Source organism: Phalacrocorax aristotelis, chromosome 8, assembly GCF_949628215.1.
Source record: "Phalacrocorax aristotelis chromosome 8, bGulAri2.1, whole genome shotgun sequence".
NCBI classification, from domain to species: Eukaryota; Metazoa; Chordata; class Aves; order Suliformes; family Phalacrocoracidae; genus Phalacrocorax; species Phalacrocorax aristotelis.
This window is the reverse complement of record NC_134283.1, coordinates 2193378-2216164: the sequence shown is the minus strand read 5'-3', so window position 1 is coordinate 2216164 and position 22787 is coordinate 2193378. Positions and strand designations below refer to the sequence as shown.

Here is a 22787-nt window from a genome sequence, read left to right as displayed (position 1 = left end):
CCCCCCAGGGCCGGGCACAAAGTGCTGTATTAATAGGAGCGGTGCAGCACAGCTGATGCTGGGATGCGGTCCCGTGACTCCCCGATAGCAGTATTTATCCAGATAGTATCCAGGCAGCTGCAAACACTCCGGGGACCTCCGAGCCTGGATCCCCGCCGAGGGGCAGAGCCGCTTCATTCGGATTCGATTTCAGTCACACGGATACAGTTGGGGCGAGGGGATGCAGGAGCTGCTTGGGATGGGATGGGTGGGTTTGCCGGGTCCAGCCGAGCACTCTCTGTCCTTCCCTCCTGCTCCCTCCCACAGGGAAAGCAAATGTGGGTGCGTGGATGCGGCTGCGCCTCCAGAGCACCCCGGAGCAAACGCGGGCGGCCGCAGGAGCTGGCCTGGCTCGGTGCCGCTCCCGGTGGTACATCCTCGCCCGGCGGTGCTATTTATTTCTCCGGCTGTAAGGATGCTGTGGGTCACCTTGCATATGGGCTCTTGCAGAAGTTCCTCTTCATCACACCCTGGTCCTGCATTCACCCTGTGCCCGAGGAAGATGCAGCCATGTTGCACGGTGATGCCTCAGGCTTCGTCTCTCCCCGTGTGCCCACCCGGGACCCCCAGGTCAGTGGGGAGTCGGGGTGCCAGCCATGCCTTCGCAGGCATTGATCGCCCGGTGCATGGCCATGGTGTGATGACGGGATTAATCTTTGCTCGCCAGCACAGCTCAGCCTATTTCTTTGAAATCTCTCGATGGGGAGATAAGCCGAGGCACAGTGTTGGGCGAGCAGGCGCTGTCGGCCCCAGGGAGCAGCCCCAGTGCCCCGTGTTTCAGCAGCGAGCAGAGCAGCAGGCTCCGTGCCGTGCCGAGCAGGTGCGCCCAGCTCGCCGGGGGCTTTTTTTCCCCTCCTTCCTTCCTTTCTGCCGCTTTTCTTTGTGACCTAAAGCAAACAGCTGGGTCCCTGCCCAATTTAGTTAATGATCTGGGAGATAAACCCTCCTGTGATAACGGTGGGGCACCGCCTGGCTGGGGACCGATGGCCAGATGAGATACCCGGGGTGGTGTTCACCTGCTGGGGGGATCCCGCAGGGAGGGCAGCCCCGTAGCAGGGCCCGGACTTTGCTCCTTGCTGGGGGTCACCTGGGGCACCCCACAGGCTGCCACCAGCTCTTCCCAACCTCCCCAGGTTGCAGGCAGGGTGATGTGGCCAAACGCAGCACCATCGGAGCGCAGGGATGGGGCTCGCTCCCCTCTGCGTGGTCCTCCCGGCACGGGGACGCTCGCTTCGGGCTTTGTTCCCAAAGCGTGGACGACGTGAACACACAGCACCTCCCAGTTTGCTCCATCCCGGCTCAGCATCATTTCCCCCGTGCCAGGGGAGAAACGCAGTGATGCCGCCAGTTTAATTTGGAAATCACCTTTTTCCTCCTCTTTTTTTCTGGCTGTATCAATGTGGGTGCAGCCGGGCACCACAGGGCCCTCCGGCAGCATCCCTGGCCGGGCACAGGGACACCCACCCGGACAGAGAACTGCTCAGCACCGCTGGTTTTCGGGGTGACACTGGGGGATTGGGCCGCCGGCCGGTGCCGTGGCCGTCGGGCGCTGGCGGGGAGCAGGGCCGGCTCCAGCAACACTATTTTTGTCCCCCTGTCTGGAACGGTTTTCTCTTTATCAGCGCCTGCGTGTTTTCTCTGCTGGGGATTGATACACAGAAGATGAAGTGCTCTGACATGGGAAGTGTCAGGCGAACGCTCTTATCTCGGAGACATGGTCTCCTGACCCAAACGCCACTGATTACCAGTGAGACGGGGGGAAGGGGGGGCACAGAGTGGGGGGAGGTGGCAGTTGGGCTCAGTTCCCCAAAAGCAGCCAGGCTATACGGGGTGGCAAAGCCAGAGGGGAGCCACCACCGTTGGGGCTCTCCTGGGGATTTGGGGGTTTGCTGTGCCCTCGACGGAGCTGGGGAGGGGCGGGGGTGAAGACCAGTGGCCTGGGGATACTGGGACCATAATGGAAGGACTGGAGGGAGCCCAGCATCCCAGCAGCATGCCAGGAGTCAGCCGGGAGCTGGGTGTTGGAAACACGGAGCAATGCGCACTGTGCAAGGGTCTGGATGCCCCGCTCAGCCCCGAGGCCCCGCTGATGGCCGCGTCCTGCCCGGCGGTTCTGCTCCCCGCCTGCCTCCCAGCTCCTTCACGGGAGGGACCGGCTGGGCAAGGGGCTGCTGCTGCCCCTCCTCTGCGTCAGTTCATGCCAGGGAATAAATCCCATGGGCTCCTCAAAAGCCCCAGCCCTCTGCCCTCCTCTTCCTCCTCCCTATCCTGAGACGGATGGCACAGGCAGGGGGATGCCAGGGATGCGGGGCAGGCAGAGCCAGCGCCGTGCTCGCTCCCAAAACCACTTCACTGGGGATGAAAACCCAGCTAGAAACAGAGCCGGGATCCCCGCAGCCGGGGCGGCTTTTCTGAACGTGCCGGCACCGAGGGCTCCTGTGTCAAAGGCAGCGCGGCGCTGCGGGAAGGGGAGGGCAGGCAGCCCTGCCTGCACCCTGGCGGGGCAGAGGGGCTGCGGGCAGAGCGCATCTCTGTTCGCGGGCACGTGCTGGAGGCTGCGGCATGGAGACAGAGGGCGGCACATGCCTAAGCACGGGGACCAGCCTGGTGACCCCCAAAGACCTCGGGGACCTTTGACACCTTCGCAGACCTTTTCTCCAGCCCACCTCCGCGTGGGCAGCGGGTTTTGCCGAGGGGCTCCCCTGGGACGCCCTCGGAGCCGCGTCCCCGGCGGCACAGGGCCTTCTCGGTGGACAGAGGGGACCCACGGATGACAGTGGGACCCGGGCGATCGTGGGTGCCGCCAACCCCCGCTCACCACCCAGCCCTTCCAGTTGCTCACCTTAACTCACCCCAGTGCCGAGAGGATCCAGATGTCAGCCTGGCTAATAAACACATCAGATTTCAATCTCCGCAGCCATGGGATCGCTTTATCCTCCCCACGCTTCCAGCTCTGAAAGCAATTTTGCCTTCAAACGAGCGCAGCCTCCTCCCCGTGCATGGGACCCGGGCGCCAGCCACCTCTGCCACGATGCCCTCGAAGATCGGGGCTCTGGGCACGTGGCTTTAGGGGGGGCTCTTTCCAATGGCAGGGTCCTAGGGAAGTCACCCCGCCACTGCCCCCGAGCACTCCAAGGTGCTGGGAGCCCTCCTGGACGCAGCTGGGTGCCCTGGGCACCCTGCCCTGCCAGTGGCTCGGTGGGTTGCTTGCCGTGTTTGAGGAGCATCTTGGTTTTTGGGGTGCAGCGTGTGGCCCCTTCCCGCCACACAGCCGAGGGACAGCCAGCACACATCCATCTGCATATTGGTTACCTGCCATCTTATCTGCGCTCCGAAAGACAAAGGCACAGTTAAAACATTTTAGAGCAGCCTTCATAGTGTATTAACATGTTATCTAACCCATTAAACCAGAGGCTTATCAGATAATCAAAACCATTAAAGCCCTCAAGCTGCTGCGACTTTGGGTGCGGGGATGGGAAATGCTCCTTCCGCTCCGCCGCCGTGCCGTGCCCGGACCCCCCGGCGAGCGGCTGGATCCCACCCACCCACCGCAGACACGCAGCCCCGGAGCACCCACCAGTGGCTCTCAGCTCCAAGTGGGTGCCCACATCCCCGGGGACCTGAGGCTGCCGCGGGCTGGGGTCCGGCTGGGGGGCATCGCGCTGATGCTGTGCCTGTCTCCCCGTAGATGAGCTGGAACTGGCCGTGCAGGAGGGGGAGAGGCGGGTGCGAACCCGCAGGAGCCTCCCTGAGGGCTTCTCCTGGGGACCCTTCCAGGGCAGCATCCACAGCGAGCCAGCATCTCCGGGGCACAGCGAGACGGTAAGGAGCAATGCTGCCGCGGGCTGCCGGGGACAGTGGCGGGGAAAGTCCTGAGGAAACAAGTTGTTTGGGGAGAGGCATTGGTTTGGGAGGGATTTTCCCTGCCTGAGCTCCTGACCCCCTGGGAATCGCACGGTTTGGGTGCCCAGGCCTCCCTGCCATGCGCTGCCCATCACCCCGAGATCAGAGCATCGCAGGGGGACGGGATGCTGGCCATCCCCTCCTGCACATGGCTGCAGGTGAGCAGGCTGCTCAGTGGCATGTGTGTCCTCGCAGAGGAGATGGAATCTGGGTTTCCCACCCCAGTTTTGCTCCCAGGGAACTCCAGCTGTGCCTGGAAAGCGCCAGGGCTCTGCAGCCCGTGGCGGAGGGACGGGAGAGGAGGCCAGCGGGGCGGTGGCAGGAGCACGCCATCGGCCGCACGCTGCCGGGGCGAGCATCGGGGGTGGGGGGTGGTGGTGCACATGTTGGGGTGGGGGTGCACATGGGGTGTTCTAGGCGCTGGGTCCTCGCATCCCAGCCACATCCTCCCCCCTGCTTCCCCCTTGGAGCCGCACTCGGGCAGCTCCAGCCCAGGGTCTTTGAGGCCGGAGAATCTCACTCAGGCTCCATCCCCACCTCCTCCTCCTCTCTCCCTCACTCTTTTTTCTTTTTTTCTCTTTTTTTTTTTTTTTTTTTTAGCTCAGGCCCGTTTATCTTTGCCGAATTAAATCCTTGATTAACCCTTATCTGCCCAGTTTGGCTCCCTATCTCCTGGTTGGCGCCGTGTGTCCAGACACCCGGTACAGGATGATTGATTTCTTAAAGATATGCGCAGCTTTTTTCTGATACTTCATTTATTGTCTAAATATTTTTGCTCCCATTTCAGCAGCTCCCTTATCGAGCCCGGCTGATGATTCCCAGCCCTGCTCTCCTCCACTGCTCGCCTCCCTCCCTATCTCTGCTCAGGGAAGCGAGGAAGGAATTGCAGCCCCATCCCTGATACGGGATGTCGCCCTCGGGTCCCTTCGTCTTTGTTGCTGGTGGCAGGGCGGGGGGCGCAGGGGGTCTCCCCCAAATCCTGCCCAGCTCCGCTTTTCATCTCCATGTGGGAGATTATCCCATCCTGGGGTTTTAGTGGGAACGCTGGGTGGCTTTAACGCCTCTGTGGCACAGAGCATCATGTATGCCCATCGCTGTATTGATAGAGGAGGAGGAGGAAGATGCCTGCCTGTACCCCCCCCAGATAGTCCCGCAGGGCTCCCCCAAAACAGAGTGCTCAGGAGGGTGTGCAAACCCACCAGCAGCACCAGCCTGGGGGTGCCAAGGGACTGTGGAGCCCCACGTGCTGGCTTATCCCGTGGCTGTCCCCCAATTCCATCCCTGCCCCACGTACCCCCCAGCCGCCCGGCCCCGGGGTGGTGCCCACGGCAGGGGGGAGGGACAGCAAGGGCACAGGGCTGTCCCGATAACGCCATCCCGGCGGATGCGGAACAGATAGGGTTTCCGATGGTTATCGGGCCGGTGCAGAGCGGAGACACTGACCTCTTTGTTCCAGGGAGAACAAGGAAGGGCTTGCCATGGGGGCTGGGGCTGCTGAGGGGAGCCAGGGCGGGCACCCTGGGGTGCTGGGAGCGCCCTGGGGTGCTGCAGGGCTTCTGGGCACCGCAGGGGCCTTTCTCCATTGGGGGGCACCTGTGGGTCCCCCCCCATGCATGGAGCAAATCTGCAAAAGCTCTGCAGAGACCCTCCTCTCCCTCCCATCCCCAGCACGGGACATGGAGGGTCCACCGGGGTCCCCGAGAGAGCTCAGCCCGTGTGCCACCAGCAGCACCCATCCTGCGTCCTGTGCAGGGGTGTCCCTAAGCCCCCAGCCCCATTTCCCACCCGCTCTCCGCAGGCGGGCGGGTTCCCGCAGCAGCAGCGCGCGGGTGCCGCGCGTGCACCCGCGGGACGTGCACGCGCGTGTGCAAGCGCGTGCGCGTGGGGTTTATCACGCTGACGGCACTCGGCTCCTGGCGGTGATAAGGCCTCAACTGGCTGCGACTGTCAGGCTGAGTTGGAGGGTTTAGAAATATTGGGACGAATAATTAGATTTCATATCGTTACCGCGGCAGCCATCAGAGGATCAGGCAGATTAATTCCCCCCCTCCCTTTCTGCTCATTAATATTCATTAGAGATGTGGGAAGGCAGAGCCGGGCACTGGCTGAGCAGGGAGCGCTGTGGCCCCCCACTGCCAGACCCCCCACCCTGACCCCAGGGTGTTTTGGGGAGCGGTGCTCACCCCTCTCTCCCTGCCATCAGCAGAGCCCACCCGTGACGCTAGTGCTGGGGGATGAGAGCTGCTGGTTGTCCCGGCTGCCCCTCGTGCCCGGAGAGCCCGACGCCAACGCCGTCATCTACAGGAAGGGTTGGTACCGATGCCGCGTGTCCCCGTGCCCGAGGGGGGGGTCCCGGGGTGGGGGCATGGCTGCCCTGGCACTTGGGTGAGGGAGGGGGTGCTGCCACCAAGGGATGAGTCCCTGTCCCGCATCCATCCCAGGACCAGCCGTGTCCCCAGCCTGCCCACCCGAGCCAGTGCCCATGGCCCCCCCACACCTACTGGGGCAGCGCCTGCTCCTCCGTGACCCACCGCCGGCCGTCCCTGGGGCTTGTGCCCTGTCTGGCTCTTGGGGGATAAGAGGAGGGTCCCAGCATGCAGTGGCTGGTGCAAATATTGCTGCAAGCGTTAGTGCATGCGGCTGGGGCAAGACTCAGTGCAGGGGTTGCTGCACGTACCCGTGTAAGACTCAGCGTGAGCGTTGGTGCAAGCGTTGGTGCAAGACTCAGCGTGAGCACTGGTGCAAGCATTACTGCGCGCGTTGGTGTAAGACTCGGCGCGAGCATCGGTGCGATACTCGGTGCAAGACTCTGTGCAAGCATGGGTGCGAGCATGGGCGCGAGCATGGGCGCACGGCCGAGCGGGAGCCTCCTAGCAGGCAGGGCCGTGCCAGGCAGCGCTCAGGCGCAGGCAGACACCGCCATCTCCAGGCAAGCCGGAGCTCAGCCATGGCTGGGAGGGAGCACCGGGCGCTGCCAGGGCAGCGGGGACAGGGGCAGAGGGGACAGGAGGGCGCAGGGCCATGCGGGCAGCAGCACAAGATGGGGGTCTGGGGTGGGGGGGGGTCCATGCTGACCCCTGCCCACCCACCCCCACCCCCAGACAAAGCCCTGTGGTGCCGGACGACGCGTGCCCTGCAGGAGGACGAGGCCGTGTGCGCCTTCGTGGTGGCGGAGCCGCCGGCCATCCCCAACCACCACGTGGTGAAAGCGGAGCCCGGTGACTCGCCGTACCCGGCCGCGCTGCACTCGGACATCCAGCTGCTGCCGCAGCAAGCCGGCATGGCCGCCATCCTGGCCACCGCCGTGGTTAACAGTGAGTGCCCGGGGACGGAGAGCACGGCCGGGGTGGGGGGGACACGGTGCAACCCGCGGGGCCGGGACCATGCCGGCGTTCCTCAGCCCATCCTGCAAGTGATGTACGTCCCTTCCCCTCTGCAGAGGACGTCTTCCCGTGCAAGGATTGCGGGATCTGGTACCGAAGCGAGCGCAACCTGCAAGCCCACCTGATGTACTACTGTGCCAGCCGGCAGAGCGCCGGCTCGCCCGCCCTGGAGGAGAAGCCCAAGGAGACCTACCCTAACGAGCGCGTCTGCCCCTTCCCCCAGTGCAAGAAGAGCTGCCCCAGTGCCAGCTCCTTGGAGATCCACATGCGGAGCCACAGCGGTACGGCACGGCATGGCACGGCACGCCACGCTGCTGCAGCCGGGGGACACCGCGCCACATGCAAGGACCGCCCCAGGAGCGGCGGGGTGGAAGGGCAGGGATGTTGGGGGGCTGCAGAATGGTGACCAGTTAGATGAGATTCTTCCCCAGTTGGGCTACTGGTTTGGGACCACTCGCTTGTAGGTCTTCCCCGCATCTCAGCCCTTTAAAGTTGTAGGGGGATACTGCTTCCTGCAGCCAGCACCCTCCTGGCCCACATGGCCCCATGGGGTGTCCTTGTGGTCCCCATCCCCCTTCCCTTGGCACTGAGGAGTCTGCCTGTCTGTCTATCCTGCAGGAGAGCGGCCGTTCGTCTGCCTGATCTGCCTCTCTGCCTTCACCACAAAAGCCAACTGCGAGCGTCACCTGAAGGTACACACAGACACCCTGAACGGTGAGTGAGCGCTGCTCGGTGTCCCCACGGGGACCCCCTTGTCCCCTCGAGCACAGCCTGGGGATGGGGACCCGCTCCCCACGAGTCTCCTCCTCCCCTGCCGGGTGCCATCCTGCCCGCTCAGCCCCATGCCATGATCCCTGCAGGCGTCTGCCACAGCTGCGGCTTCATCTCCACCACGAGGGACATCCTCTACAGCCACTTGGTCACCAACCACATGATCTGCCAGCCGGGCTCCAAGGGAGAGGTGTACTCGCCAGGGCCAGCCCTGCCCGCTGCCAAACCCCTCGCCCCTGGTGGGTACCACGGGCTGCGGCTTGCAGGGGAACGCGTGCGGCCGCCCCGCGCAGAGTCTGGCATTGCCACGGAGGGCTGCGGCCCCCGAACGGCTCCAGGGAGGGAGGCAGGGGGACGGGGCGAGCATCCCCGCGCCAGGGATGTCGGGTAACGGCGGTGCCTCTCTCCCCTCGGCAGGGCTGAGCCAGACGAACAACGCGTCCCTGCGGAAGTGCAGCCTGCCGGCGTTCCTGCCGGAGGGGCTGCCGGCACTGCCGCAGCACGTGGTGCTGCACGGCCCCCTGCCCACCCCACCGCCCGGCTCCGATGCCGTGCCCCCCACCGCACCACCCGCCTCACCCCCCGACACCAGGGCCGGCAAGCTCTCACCACCAGCCCAGCCACAGAACGGGGAAGGTCCATCCTCCTCCTCCTCATCCTCCTCCTCATCCTCCTCCTCCTCTGGCGAGACCGTCCGCATCAAGGAGGAGCCCGCCAGCAGCCCAGCAAGCAAGGCAGAGGCACCGAAAAGCGGCGGCCCCGGCGAGGGGGGCAGCAGCCCCGACGCCTGCTCCCGGACCTCATCCCCCCGCAGCCTGCCCTCGGCAAAGGTCAAGTCGGAGCTCGCCAGTCCCACGCCGGGCTCCAGCCCGGTGCCCAGTGAGCCGGGGACGGGCACAGCCGGTGGCACCGTCTTCCTACCCCAGTATGTGTTTGGCCACGAAGCTGCGGTGGTGCCGCAGGCGTCGGAGATCCTGGCGAAGATGTCGGAGCTGGTGCACAGCCGGCTGAAGCAGGGCCATGGCGGCGCGGTGCCACCCACCATCTACACCAGCACACCGGTGCCCAAGGGTGCCACGTGCTTTGAGTGCGAGATCACCTTCAACAACATCAACAACTACTACGTGCACAAGCGCCTCTACTGCTCCAGCCGGCACCTCGCCGAGGACAGCCCCCCCGGGGCTCGCAAGCTCAAAGCCCCCCCGGGGGCACCCAAGGGTCCTCCTGCCCCAGGGACGCTAGTGTCCCCCCTGGTGGGTGACGGGCAGGGGACGCCAGCGGGGGATGGGGACGCCAGCCAGGATGCCACACCGCCAGCTGCCCCGTCGGAGGTGAAAGCGGAGGAGGTGGGTGGCAAAGCAGGGTCCCCGGAGGCAGAGGTGGGGTCGGGGCGGTGCAGCGAGGACAGCCAGAGCCCCAGCAGCTCCGCGGGGGACGAGGGGGACGAGGACCCCAGCAAGACACTGTGCGAGGCGTGCAACATCCGCTTCAGCCGCCACGAAACCTACGTGGTGCACAAGCGTTTCTACTGCGCCTCCCGCCACGACCCCCCCCTCCGCCGCCCCAGTGCCCCCAAAGTCCCCTTCCTGCCCCAGCCCCTCCGCACCCGCAAACGCCGCAAGCTCTACGAGATCCACGGGGCTGCTCACCGCGCTGCCGAACCCCCGCCGGCCCCCGAGCCCCCGCCGGCCCCCGACCCTCCAGGGGCTGCCCCCTCACCCCACTCCAGCCCAGATGCCGACGGTCCCATCGACCTGAGCAAGAAGCCACGGCGGCAGGGCGAACCGGCGCCGGCACCGCTGCTACCCTTGGCCGACTACCACGAATGCACCGCCTGCCGCATCAGCTTCAACAGCCTCGACAGCTACCTGGCCCACAAGAAATACCAGTGCCCGGCCACCCCGCTGCAACCCCGCACCCTCGAGCATCTCCAGAAGATGAAGGGGGCCATGCCTGCCGCCCTCAAGGGTCGGCGCAGCCCCGGCAGCCCCGGCGAGGGGGACCCTGAAGGACTGCGGGTGAGGGCGGCTCCAGCGGGGAGCCCCAGCATCCCCTACCCCTGTGCATCTGGGGTGGACTCGCTGCAGCGTCACCCCAAGGGTGCCCTGCCGCCCCCGGGGGCGAAGGGACCCCTCTCTGCTTGTCCCTACTGTCCCCTCAATGGGGCCGTAAAGGGCGACCTCCTCGAGCACTTCCGTAACGCCCACGGGCTCTTCATGGCCAAACCTTCGGCGGCCGGGCAGGGGCTCCCTGACGCCCCGGTGCCTGGTGCTGGCAGGACACCCGAGCCCCCTCTGCCCGCGGCGTCACCCCCCCGCCCACCTGCCCCTCGCCTTCACCGGGACAGTTTGAACGGCAAGGAAGGTCAGGACGGCAGCCCCCGACCCCCTGCCTCGCCCCGGCCCCCCGCTTCACCCGGAGCCCCCGAGGGACTGCGGGAAGGCACCCGCAAGCCCCCCACGCCCCCCACCTACACGGACAGGGGGGTGCAAACACCCCCGGCCAAGGCTGTGCCCAGCACCGTGCCCAATGGCAACCACAGGTACTGTCGCCTCTGCAACATCAAGTTCAGCAGCCTCTCCACCTTCATCGCCCACAAGAAGTATTACTGCTCCTCCCACGCTGCCGAGCACGTCAAGTAAAGCCCCCCTGACTGCCCCCCACCACTGCTCAGGGGGCTGCAGGGGCTGGGGGACCGGGAACCGATGGCCAGCACCCCCCTCTTGCAGGGGTCAGGATGATGGAGGACCCCCAGCAGGCTCTGCCGGGGCGGCTTCAGCATCGAGAGCCCCCCTCCAGTGTCCCCGGACTTCACCCTGGGTTGGGGGTCCCGTGCATCCCAGATGACCCTGCAGTGGGGAGTGTGGTGCTGGCGGGGGCGGGGGGCCGGCCCCCCTCCAGCCCCTGGTGCATTTGCTGCCCCTACCTCTGCCCCTGCTGCAGCCAGGGCCAATGCTGCAGGGAAACTGAGGCAGGAGAAAGGTGCATGGTCCTGCCCCAGCCGGGGGGCTGCAGCGGGGCTCTGCCCCCAGGTAGACACTACAGGGATGGGGAGGGGGGCACGGCGTGGCTGGGTTTGGCCCCAGGCACCCTAGGAAGCATGTGTGTGCCCCCCCGCTGTGGACCAGACCCTGCCGGGAGATGGCACTGAAGCCAAGGATGAAGCAACCCTGGGAACCGTGTGTAAAAGTGTGTACAGAAATAAATATGTCTAATAAAGCCAAGCTGCCACCTGCATGCAGGTGGGGGACACTGTGGGGGCTGGCATGGCCACCGTCACCCTGTGGGGTCAGGGGCATCAGGCTGGGGACAGGGACAGCCTGAAACAGTGGGGCAGAGCACGGCATCCCTGTGCTGTCCCTCGCACCCATCAGTGACACCCACTTCACCCCAGGTGTCACACATCTGTGCCAGGCTGGGCTGCTGGCTCGTTAACAATCAGGCTAATGAAGCCCCCAGAGCCACAGGTGGGCTGTGCTGCCCTGAGCCCAGCTCTGGTCTCTGCTGCGTTGGCTGTTCCCATGCTGGAGCCCCAGATCCCTGCGGTGGAGCCCCCAGGTGAGCATGGCTTAGGTCTCCTGTGGTGCATCACAGCTTCTCTTACCTCTCCAGAGCTTGCCCCAGTGCTTCCCAGTATAGCACAGGTACGTAGTGGGTCATTCCCTTCCCTCCCAGCTTGGCCAGTATGGCTAGCAGGGCTTGCACTTCAGCAAGCAGGTCTGGGCTCTCATTCTCTCCCCCTTCGCCATCAGGGAAGATCAGTATAACCCAATGTCGCCCCAGGCTGTGTTTTGTTGGCCCATATGATACCCCCGGAGCTGCAGGGCAGTTCCAATCCCTGTGGGCACAGCTGGGGCTGTGGTGGCTCCCCAGGGGACCCTAGGTGCTAAAACACACCCCCCACAGAAAGAGGGGTGCACCCTCCCCTCATCATAGCTTGCCTGCAGTGCCAGGAAGGGGTCTTGGCTCAGTACTGGGGGTGGGGGGCAAGCCCAACACGCCAGCCAGGGCACTGGGGTGACAGGGAGGAGGACAAAGGCAGCAGTTCCCTTGGGGACCGCTTGCAACAGGTCCCCTCCTTGCACACTCTTGCACCACCACCCAGCACAGCCCCAACATGCCAAGTGGGGTAAGTGGCTGAGCCCCCCCCAAGCCTTCCACCCAGTGAAAGTGAGGTGAGACACAGCTAGAGTTACAGCTTTACTTAAATAAATATATTTACAGAGTAATAGATATTACAGAGAAGAGCTGGCCACATTCAGCCAGCACAACACAAGGAGAGGCTGTACCAGGCATCACGGCAGCCCCAGGCATTGACCTAGTGGGGTGCTGAGACCCCCAAGGAATTGGGGGGAGTGATAGAAGAGGGGGGACAGGGCTCCCAACCCTCACTGTAGCATCTTCCTGTGAGGCAGGGGTGGGAGGCTGCAGGGCAGGAGGCTCTGGAGCGGGGAGCTGCTCTCCACCTCCTTTGGCTCCTCCGTGGCATCCAGGAGCTGCTGCATGTAGCAGGAGGTGCCAAGCAGGACGTGGCCAGTGGCCTGCATCGTGAAGAGCGTCCAGCGCAGGGCTTCCCTGGGCAGAGAGGAAGGGGGTAAGTATCCCTTCTTGCACCCCACAGAAGCTAGGGGCAGCAGTGTTGGTCCCCCACCGAAGCATCCCCACTCCCGGAGCCATCTCTGGCCCCCCAACACTCACTTCATCAGCCGCTTGGCCCCATAGCAGCGCAGGTCGTAGGACATGCTGTAGGTGCCATAGAGTGTGGCTTTGACATTGAGGCAGCCCAGGTCCCGTGGGTTGGTCTTATAGAGGTCAAAGGTGACGCAGGCAACATCGATCCTCCGAGGGGGCTTACGGGACAGGCTGAACTGGTAGCCAGGTGTCTAGGGGAGAGTGGGACTGGGTTACCCATCCTCCCAGTCCCACCTCACCCAGCATCCCTGATACCTCCCAGCCCAGCATCATCTCCCCACTGATCCCAGTAGGGGATGCAGATGGGACAAACCAGGCTCCCACCCCTCAGGGGTGTACTCACCTTGGAGGCAGCCCAGGTCTGCCCCTCGCTCAGGACCATCAGCACCGTGCCCTCTTCCAGCGTCCGGAAAAAAGACTCTGTCTCCACCGCGGTGCCATCCTCATCCAGCACCAGCGAGACAGGACCAGGGGTGAGGAAGGCACTCTGAGCCTGCAAGGGTGCTGTGGGTGAGCATGGATGGGGGCAGCCAGCCCACCACCCACCTGGGCAGACGGACAGCCCCCTGGCAGGCAGCCAGCCAGCCAGCCCCCAGCTCACCTGGTGCAGCAGCTCAGCGAGGCTCTGTGCCATGACGCCCTTGCGCAGGCTGCGGTCCCAGTTACAGACGCGGTAGGGTCTGGGCCGCGGGGCTGGGCTCGACAGCAGCTGCTGGGTCATGGAGGCACTTGCTGAGACACATCTGGGGAGGGATGGAGGGATTGGGGTGTCCTGAGATCCACTGCCAGCCCCAGGCAGTGCCAGCCCCCCAGGCGTCAGTGGGGAGCAGCACATCCACTCAGGGAGCTGAGAGGTGCCAAAGCAGGGAGGGCTCTGATGTCCCCCACCCCAGGGACAGTGGCTCCCGGCACTTACTTGGAGACAGGGGCAGCCAGGCGCAGGCTCAGGGACTTGGCGTAATCCATCTTTGCAAGGAGCACGGTCCAGCCTGCTGGGGAAGAAGGATTCAGCCCTGAGCAAGAGCAGTCTTCAGCTCCTCTCCACTGTGGGAGACTCCTTCCCACCAGCACCTCCTGTCCTCAGCTCCAGAGCAGCGATGAGCCACCACCCCAGCACAGCTGCCTTTACGCAGGGGCTGTGCCTGCCCTTTGGCCGGGCTGACGGCGGCCGCCTGGTCAGAGTCTGCCTGCCAGCACAGCTCTTGCACAAAGCAGCATGTGGGAGACTGAGTCAGCACTGGAGCAAAGGTGAGACATGGGCACAGGGCTACACCCTCACCCCAGCCCCTCGGGGTGGGGGGGCAAGGAAGGCTTTGGGGAGTCAGGGGCACCCATAGGGGCAACCCTGTTGCTCCAGGGACTTCTCCAGCCAGGAGCATCCGCATCGGCATCCCCATCCTCACTCACCCAGCAGACACCAACACCTCCACAGTAAATCATTCACCCCCAACCCCCACCGCATCCTATATACCTGTCACCCAAAGACTCCGCCCACCCAGCCCCGCCCCCTCCTGTCTGAGCCAATCACCTCCTGGCTTGCTGGTACAAGGGGTGGGGCCAGGGCAGTGGGCAGGGCCAGTGGTGGGGTGATGGAGTGTCCCCCAGCCCAGACCCACCAGCATCCCATGGGCTGCCCCCAGCGAGCCCCCTCCCAGTGCCCCCAGCAAGCAGCCTCCTGGGCATTTTGCACCTCCAGACACCACCCCTGCACCCCCCGGGGCTGAATTTGGCCCCAGGCTGGCGAGCTGGGAAAGACGAGGGGCCCATGGGGTTGGTGCCTTGAGGTTGCCAAGGGGTGGTTGGAGCCGGCTGGCCGGAGGGAAAGGAGCGGCCACGGCTCCCAGGCGAGCTGCAGCAGAGCGGGGTGCCATGGGGTGCCCAGGGCGGGCTGGTGGCCCCGGGACCCTGGGGCTGGGGGGTGCTGCAAAGGATGCGGAGCCAGGGCCTGGGTCAGCCGGGCAGCAAAGGTGCGGAGCAGTCGGGGCATGTCGTGGGCTGTGCAAGGAGACGCCACAGGCTTCGGGATCCTGCAAAAGCAGCAGCCCCAAGGCAGGTCGGGTGGAGGACCAGGAGAGCGGACACGCACCCAGCATGGGCAGCAGCCCCCCGGGGAGGGAGAAGCCCAGGCAGTCGGGACCACTGGCAAGGCCGCTCATTAACGGGGAGGGACGGGGCGCTGAGCAGGCAGGCAGCGACCTGCGACCATGCTGCGGCCGCTGGCCCTTGCTCCTGTTGGCGTTGGGGAGAGCCGGAGCAGCACCCGCAGTGCCATCCAGGCTGGGTTGGGGGTGTGAAAGGGGCTGCCCGAGGGGTCTGCACCCCACGGCCATGAGCCATCACCTCCAGCGCTTTTGTGTGCACATGTGAGTGTGCATGTGTGCGGCATGCTTCTGTGTGTGCATATATACTCCTCCACGTGTGCAGGCACGTGTCCACATGTGTGTGTCTACCCCCATGCATGTCCATATCCATTTGCATGTACCTGTACCTCTGTGTGTCTACATACATACATTTATGTGTACGTTCATGTGTATGCGTGTTCATATATTTCTGCATGCGTGTACCTACAGAGGCACGTGTTAACGTGTGTGTATGCACATGTGCACGTCTCCGTGGGCCTGCGTGCAGGCATGGCTAGCTGCATGTTCACATGTGCAGCTCCGTGAGCACACCTGCATGTAGGCGTAGCTCCGCGTGTGGGTATGCGTGTCTGTACCCACAGTCACACATACACGTGTGTACCCCTCTGCATGCACACACACACGTATGCGTACTTTCACATGCGTGCATTCATGTTCATGCACCTCCCTGTGCATGCCTTTCCCTCTGTACCTCATGTTCTACCCCTGTGTGTGCCTGCAGCTGCATACCCTCCAGGGGCGTGCGTGCACGAACACCTCTACATGTTCACGGGTGTATGGCGTGTGCACATATGCGTGTGTCTAGCTGCATGTTGAACACGAGCCACCAGCGTGCCCTGGCAGCCCAGAGGGCCAGCCGTGCCCTGGGTAGCATCGAGCCCCACATCGCAGCCGGGCGAGGGGGGGGATTGTCCCGCTCTGCCCCGCGCTGGGGCGGCCTCACCCCGAGTGCTGTGGGCAGCGTTGGGCACCGCAGGACATTGGGGGTATAAAGGTACCAGAGAGTGTCCCGGAGGGCCACGGGGCTGGGGAAGGGTTTAGAGGGGAAACCGTACGGGGAGCGGCTGGAGTCCCTGGGTCTGTTCAGCTGGAGCAGAGGGGGCCGAGGGCAGCCCTCATGGCGCTCTGCAGCTCCCTCCCGAGGGCAGGAGGAGGGGCAGGGCTGGTCTCTGCTCTCTGGTGACCAACGCCAGGACCCGAGGGAATGGCAGGGAGATGTGCCAGGGGAGGGTTAGGCTGGGCATTAGGGGAAGGTTCTTCCCCCAGAGGGTGGTGGAGCCCTGGCACAGGCTGCCCAGGGAGGCATCACGTCACCAGCCTGGCGATGTTCCAGAAGCACTTGGCCAAGGCCCTCAGAGACACGGTGTGAATTTGGGGTGTCCTGTGCAGTGACGGGAGCTGGGCTTGATGGTCCTTGTGGGTCCCCTTCCAGCTCAGGGCATTTTATGGTGATCCTCCTAGAGAAGCTGGCGGCTCATGGCTTGGATGGGTGTGCTCTTTGCTGGGTATAAACCTGGCTGGATGGCTGAGCCCAGAGAGTTGTGGTGAGCGGAGGTAAATCCAGCCGGCGGCCGATCACAGCGGGGTTCCCCAGGGCTCAGTTTTGGGGCCAGTCTTGTTTAATATCTATCTTTATCAATGATCTGGATGAGGGGACTGAGCGAGCCCTCAGTAAGTTTGCAGATGACACCAAATCGTGCGGGAGTGTTGATCTGTTCAAGGGTAGCCTGTATGGATACCGGGGGTTGCCCTGGCCCAGGTGCAGGACCTTGCCCTTGGCCTTGTTGAACCTCACGAGGTTCTCCCAGGCCCACGCCTCCAGCTTGTCCAGGTCTCTCTGGATGACATCCCATCCTTCTGATGTGTCACCTGCACCACTCAGCTTGGTGTCATCTGCAAACTTGCTGAGGGTGCACTCGATTCTGCTGTCTGTGTCACTGAAGAAGGTATTAAATAGTACCGGTCCCAGTACGGACCGCTGAGGGGCACCACTCGACACCAGCCTCCATCTGGACGTCGAGCCGTGGACCACCACCCTCTGGATGGGACCATCCAACCCATCCCTTATCCACCAAACGGTCCCCACATCAAATCTGTATCTCCCCAGTTTGGAGAGAAGGATGCTGTGGGGGACTGCGCGAAAGGCCTCAGATAGGTGACATCCGTCATAGATGACATTCCCTCGGGTCCATAATGCTGGATGCTGTGGGAGGCAGTATCAAAGGCTTTAATAAAAGGCAGGTAGACGGTCCCTTCCTTGCGGGTGTGCGCATGCGTGCACGCTCCCCGCCGTTTAACGCCTCAGCCACACCCCGCCACACCCCTTGGGTGCGCGTCCCCTTTAAGACGCGGCCGGGTCGCGGTGGTGTACGCACGCGCGCGCGCGCGGGAAGGGGGACCAGTACGCGCTCGGCCGCCCTGCCCCTCCCCTCCCCCCGGCGCGCAGAGCCGTCGCGCCTGGGTGACGTCACGCCATGGCCGCCCTGCGCCGCCGCGAGTAGAGGCCCCGTCCCGCGCCGCTGCTGCCGCCGCCGCTTCGCCGCCCCTCCCCTCCCCCGCGCCTCCCCCCGGCCCGACCCCCCCCCTCCGCCGCCCCGGCCCGGCCCGCCGCGCCCGCCCGCACAGGTGAGCCGCTGCCCCGCACGGCCACGATCGGCGGGCGCCGGCTGCGGCCTAGCGCCGGGGAGGGGGGGCGGGCCCGGGCGCCAGCGGAACCGGGGGGAGCGGCCTAAGGTGGGGGCAGCGCTGGTGCGGGGGGGCTGGGGAGCGGGGGCGCCCCCCGCGGGGGGGGCCCTCTCTCTGGGAATGGGCGGGCCCAGCGTGGGGGGGTCCCTGGTTTGGGGAGGGGGGGTCACCGGTTTGGGAATGGGGGGGTCTGGGGGGAAAACGCCGGGTAGAGGTGATGGAAGGGCAGCAGCCCCGGTTTGGAGTGGGGCAGGGGTTGGGGTGGGCACCCCTCGGTGGAGGGTGGGATGGAGAGGAGGGGTGCTTGGGGTGGGGGTCCCTGGGATTTGCTGGGGGTGCAGCCTTGCTTTCGGGGGGGGGGGGGGGGGGGCTGACTAGATAGGGGATGCCGGGGCAGCACTAGCTTGGGGGGGACCCTTAATTTTGGGTGGGTGTTATAGAAGGGGATGGCCCCAACTAGGGGTGCTGGTGGGGGCTGCTCTCCTTCTGGGAGCAGCACAGGGGATGGTTGGACCCCGGGGGTGCAGCAGCTCTGACTGTCCCGTCCCCGCCCCTGCTGCCAGGCAGGTGGGAACAGGGAGAGCTCCAGCAGCCTTGGCCCAGGGGGCACAGCAGGAGGACCTCAGCCTGGCAGGAGGCCCTGTGAGGTAAGGGGGGAGCGTGGGGAGCTGGGGTGGGGAGGAGAGAAGGATCAAAGACCTGCAGCAGCACTAGCTGCACTTGGGGGTCCATCCCGTGATGAGTATGTCATACATGGGGGTCACTTCTACGATGGGTGGGCGCGTCGCCCGTGGAGCGCTTGTTGGTGTTGTCTGCCCTCCTCCCTGCTCAGAGCTGCCATTGTCTTTGCAAGTGCTCTAACACATAGCTGCTGCGGGTTATTTAAAATTCCTTTGAGAGTCATCTCAGTGGGGTTGTCTCTTCCCAGAGCTGTCATTTCAGTTCCACACTAATATTTTCTCTTCTTGCTGTTGGTAGCTCAGCTCTTCTGAAACAACTGTTAATGGTGCTGCTTTGGCTGTAGCAAGAGCAGCACCTCCAAGGTGTGAATTCTTTCTCCTGGTCTTCCTAAGGTTTGTCTAGATTAAAGAAAAGCGTAACAGTCTAATCAAGACAGTCTGATCCAATGTTCTGAGTAAACTTAGCCTCTTGAGTGTGATCATCCCCAAATCCTACAGAACACGGGTATAATCATCCTTGTTTTCTGTCACGGGACTGAGGCACTGATAAATCAAAATTAGGATTTGCCAGCAGAGAGCTGCAGGAAGAGCTGTGTGTTCTCCAGCAACAGGAAAACCGGTTACATTGTGAGAACACATCCAGCTCTTTATGGTGCCATTTCTCTTCACGTTTCGGTCCCAAAGTCTGCCTGACAGGAAGCGGTTGTTAACATTCCGCATCGGAGCTCTCTGAGCTCTTCCTTAAATGCTGAAAATGTCTGTCACCAAGCAGTTCTCTTAAATGAATACTGAAGAGCAGCTCAGTTTCCTGCATTAAAAGCTCTCCTGACAGCTGCTCAGTAATTGAAGTTTGCTATGCATCTTCAAAGTCTGTGCCTCTCTAAGGATGCAGATAAGTGTGTATTTTGGTTAACTAGCCTTGTTAACGACCATAGTTTCATTCAAAGCAGAGGACTGGGTGCGTTGCTTTTGTTCTGCATGTCTTTTCAGTCTTACCTGATGCTTTTTTCCAAGATCACAAGCATTTTATTTCCTCCTCTTCCTGTTGTTGCTATTCTTCCATACATTTCCCCCATTGTGATACCTGTCCATTGGTTCTGTTTTGCTTCAGTTTTCCAATTCTTTCTTCCCAAAATCTTTTGGTGCTGTGCTTCTCTTCTCACCTGTCCTCATGGCCTGGCTTAGACCATGTTCCAGAACTTTTCTGTTCTACATAACCCCTGGTTTTATTTATCTGATTAATGGAAACCGTTCTGATTTTACATCAAGCTGCTTGGCTGCTAGAAAGTGTTTTTCCTCCTTTTTATCACAAAGATTTCCACCTGAAGCAAAGAGGCTCCTTGCTGCTTTCCTTCGCGTCTGTCCCTTGACCACCCCATGAGCTGCAAGGTCTCTGCTGGTGGGGGGGGGGGGGGCACAGAAGTTGGGTATGCACTTGGTTTTTGCCATCTGACTGACGATTTGTAGGATTTCAAGATTGAAGCTGATGGCTCTGTCAAGCCCCAGTTTTCTGTAGGGTACTCGGTGCCTTCCTGCTACTAGAGGCACTGGAACTGTCAGAGCTGTTGGTTCCTGTACGATATCCAAGGCGTATTCTTTGCTCACTTGGAAAAAGCTTTTTGTGGCACTGTGTAAAGGCTCACCCTAGGAGGGAGGAATTTAATGAATGGAAGGAATGCTTGCCAGGAGTATTTTTCCCTTGGTGACTGTTTCAAATCCCATCTTAGCTCACAGCTTTATCCTATAGGTGCTGCAGTGGGTTAGAGTAAGCTGCCATCCTGTCGTATTCCTTCCCGTACTAGTTCCAGCAGCACCACCTGCAGCAGGAAGTTGGTCAGTTGTCACAAAGCTTAATGTTATTGGCTTAATTGAAGATGCTGCTCAAAGTTTTCATGAGTTCTAACTGAAAACAGCCCAGCATAGAGCAGTAAGAAACAGAATTTGAGCCTCCTGCCAGCAACAGGGGCTGTCGAGAGCCACGGATTGGAATGTGTGTCCGTGAAAGGCTGTGCTGCCTTAGAGCAGCATACAAGGTACACGTGTGACCGCAGACTAAAACCTGGTTGGCATTTCTTCCTCCTGGTTTTGTACCTTTTGGCAATCTTCATTTAACAGAGAGTAGAAGTTGGGCTTGATCTTGAAAACAGACCTGCTGCTAAGAGTTCCAGCGCTCTGACTTGTCCACCTCTTGTCTTGGGCAAATCACCTAACAGAAGCGTAAGGTTAGAAATATTATTTAAAATGTATCCTGGGATTACCTGGCAATATTGAAGTGGAGTTTTGAAAAGCAGCTGAAGTAGCAAAGGGCTTTTCCCTTACTGCCTTTAGCGCTGTGTCAAGGCTTCTTAATCTCAATGCTGTATTTTAAGTTAGTCTTGGATATTGTTAAGCGTTGGAAAAAATATACTATAATGTGGCTGAAGCAGGTGAATTTAAATTTCCCTAACACCTCCTCAAGGTACAGTGCCTTTTTACCTGTGTGACAGGGGTAGGGGGGAATCTGTGTAATTTTAAATGTTTTTCAGTGAGGCTGTGAGACTTAAATGGGAACAGAGAACAAGGCAAGCCCCTTCATTACTGCATCCAAGTCCTTGCAGCCACATGAACGCCTAGCTTAGAAGGAGCGTCTCTGCCACCGTATGCAAGCCATGAAACACTGACAGTTAAGGATTAGTTAACGCTTCATTGCTGAATTTGAAAAATTCCAGAGCTCTGTCTGTGAAACTTCAACGTTGCCTCCTGTTGCATGTGAACTGTGCAACTAAAGGGTGCTCTCTTCCACCAGACCTGGTTCTGTGTGCCAACCGGCCGCCTCGGAGGCAAGCCAGGGCTACGTGCTGAATGCAGGTGCTCTCTGTGCCTCCTCCAGCAGCCTGTGCGGGGAGCAAGGCAAGGGGCTGCAGGGAGAAAAGGCAGGGTTGTGCCAAAGAAAGGTGCAGATCATTGCAGCTGAATGTTCCGTAGGACACTGGGCTGGTCTAGCCTTTTTCATCCTGTGCCTAGGTGATGCTGGGTATGTCTCTTCAGAGTGCTTTCTGTTGTTTCTGGGTAGCCTGTGACCTAGGTTTGCAAAACCTGCCAGGTGTTCTCGGTTGTAGCTGGGTGCAGCAGGGTCCTGCTTGGGCTGCTGAGCATGAAGCTGAAGATCAAAAAGCCTCAGGCCTACTGTTTAGGGGCTTTATTCACTTTAAATTTTTGGTAGACTCTCTCTAATACTGCTGGCTCACAGCACTGGTAGGGACGCTGCAAGCCAACAGGGACTGGCTGGAGGCAGGAGAATCCAGGGGGAGCAACTGGAGCTAAAATCTTGCTCAAGCTGAGAGTTATCGATGGGGACAGCGAGTGCCATCTGGCTCACACCTGGGAGGATGGCATGTGCATTCCGCAGGCGGGATGGCTGGAAAGTTTAGCTGCCAAATCTTCAGTTTCGCTACCGAGAACGTGTGAGGTGCATTTGAGGGGCTTTCAACTCGATGAGGCGTGCACAAGTGATCCCAGAGGCAGTAAAAGGCAATTTTGGCTGCAAGCACACCCCACTTTGGAGCATTCGCTCCAAAGCCTCTCGATGGAAAGGCTGTACTAACTTGTTTAGCCTCGCAAAGCGAGGGTTTTGTAAAGCTCGTCTGAAAGGCTTAGCGACCTGTTCTGAACTAGTCTGCTTCAGACATGCAGAAAATGAAAAATTGACGCACTTTGAGCAAAATGAAGTCAGCTTTGAAATAGAAGGGGTTGTGCAGCTTTGATCAAAGTCGGCTTTGCCTGAACTGCCTGTAATTTTAAAGATACCTCTGAAGGTAAAACACTGCTAAATGAGAAGTGTTGTTATATACCTGCTTCTTGCCCCATCATCCAAAGCTAAAAGCCAAACAATCTTATCGGTAGGTTAGAAGTTAATTTTTTGCTTTTATAACTGGTTTTGAAGACAGTAGGAAACTGGCTTGGTTTTAAGGCACAAAAATTCCAAGGAATGAAACCTGTGGATTTCTGCTCTACCACTTCTGTCAGCGTTGCTCAACTTGAAATACTTCCATGTAGTAATTTTTCTTAGATTTTTCTGGTATTCGCCTGTGTGTAACTAAAGGAGAGTGGAAAGCAAAACAACCCAAATAAACAAAAATAAAACCAAACCCAAAACACCTCAAAAAAGACCTTGCGGGATTCCTGAGGTTGGGGATAAACTGTGATTTGCAGATTATTCTGAGGCAGTGCTTGGGACATGCACTTTAAACTAGAGTTAAACTCGCCACCACGCAGAGAATAAATGCATCGGAGTTTGAAAAGAAGCTTGAGTGGCTACAACAAGTACTCTAGCACTTCACAAAATTCTTACTTTCTTGACTTTTGTGGCATTCAATTATTTTTTTTCTACGAACGAGCAACTACAGGTAATACTGCCTGGGTCAGCTGTAAGGCATCCTCCCGTCTCAGAGCGTGCTTCTGCAACACTGCTGCCGCCCGTAAGCTCGTGGTTGGAATGCTATGCCTTCTTCCCT

The 22787-nt window shown here is 61.1% G+C and overlaps 3 protein-coding genes across 17 annotated transcripts in view; 2 read left to right on the top strand and 1 right to left on the bottom strand.

Annotated features, from left to right (window-relative positions):
* The window catches only part of ZFPM1 (zinc finger protein, FOG family member 1), a 33519-nt gene extending 22168 nt beyond the window's left edge, over positions 1 to 11351 (top strand). Inside the window, exons 4-10 of one of the 2 annotated variants that reach the window (XM_075101192.1) lie at positions 3728 to 3861; positions 6149 to 6251; positions 7044 to 7256; positions 7382 to 7606; positions 7944 to 8039; positions 8186 to 8335; positions 8514 to 11351. In XM_075101192.1, the coding sequence (XP_074957293.1) occupies positions 3728 to 3861; positions 6149 to 6251; positions 7044 to 7256; positions 7382 to 7606; positions 7944 to 8039; positions 8186 to 8335; positions 8514 to 10738 (3146 nt within the window). In that variant the 3' untranslated portion in view covers positions 10739 to 11351. Of the gene's footprint in view, positions 1 to 3727; positions 3862 to 6145; positions 6252 to 7043; positions 7257 to 7381; positions 7607 to 7943; positions 8040 to 8185; positions 8336 to 8513 lie in introns of both variants that reach the window. The other variant, XM_075101191.1, reaches the window with a different exon arrangement.
* A 932-nt stretch (positions 11352 to 12283) lies between these two features.
* Positions 12284 to 14214, bottom strand: CIDEC (cell death inducing DFFA like effector c). Of its 2 annotated transcripts, none has more exons than XM_075101194.1 (6): positions 14196 to 14214; positions 13705 to 13777; positions 13390 to 13531; positions 13132 to 13281; positions 12795 to 12979; positions 12284 to 12671 (listed from the first exon to the last, which is right to left on the bottom strand). In XM_075101194.1, exons 2-6 carry the CDS (start codon positions 13752 to 13754, stop codon positions 12485 to 12487), a joined length of 714 nt encoding a protein of 237 aa, XP_074957295.1. In that variant the 5' UTR covers positions 13755 to 13777; positions 14196 to 14214; the 3' UTR covers positions 12284 to 12484. The 2 variants fall into 2 exon arrangements, with proteins under 2 accessions (XP_074957295.1, XP_074957294.1); XM_075101193.1 differs by lacking the exon at positions 14196 to 14214 and adding an exon at positions 13860 to 13994.
* Positions 14215 to 17384: 3170 nt separating this feature from the next.
* ZC3H18 (zinc finger CCCH-type containing 18) overlaps positions 17385 to 22787 on the top strand; it is a 50551-nt gene continuing 45148 nt past the window's right edge. For 8 of the 13 annotated variants that reach the window (XM_075101189.1, XM_075101188.1, XM_075101187.1 and 5 more), the window contains exons 1-2: positions 17385 to 17554; positions 18178 to 18261. The gene's annotated coding sequence lies outside the window, so the exon portion shown is untranslated. The other 5 variants (XM_075101179.1, XM_075101178.1, XM_075101180.1 and 2 more) reach the window with 5 other exon arrangements.

Excerpts from the sequence above, each read along its gene's own strand:
- CIDEC (XM_075101194.1), bottom strand. The coding sequence starts at position 13,754 with ATGGATTACGCCAAGTCCCTGAGCCTGCGCCTGGCTGCCCCTGTCTCC. Across the intron at positions 12,980-13,131 it reads AGACCTGGGCTGCCTCCAAG|ACACCTGGCTACCAGTTCAG; the intron begins GTGAGTACACCC and ends ACTCTCCCCTAG. Across the intron at positions 12,672-12,794 it reads GGGGCCAAGCGGCTGATGAA|GGAAGCCCTGCGCTGGACGC; the intron begins GTGAGTGTTGGG and ends CTCTCTGCCCAG.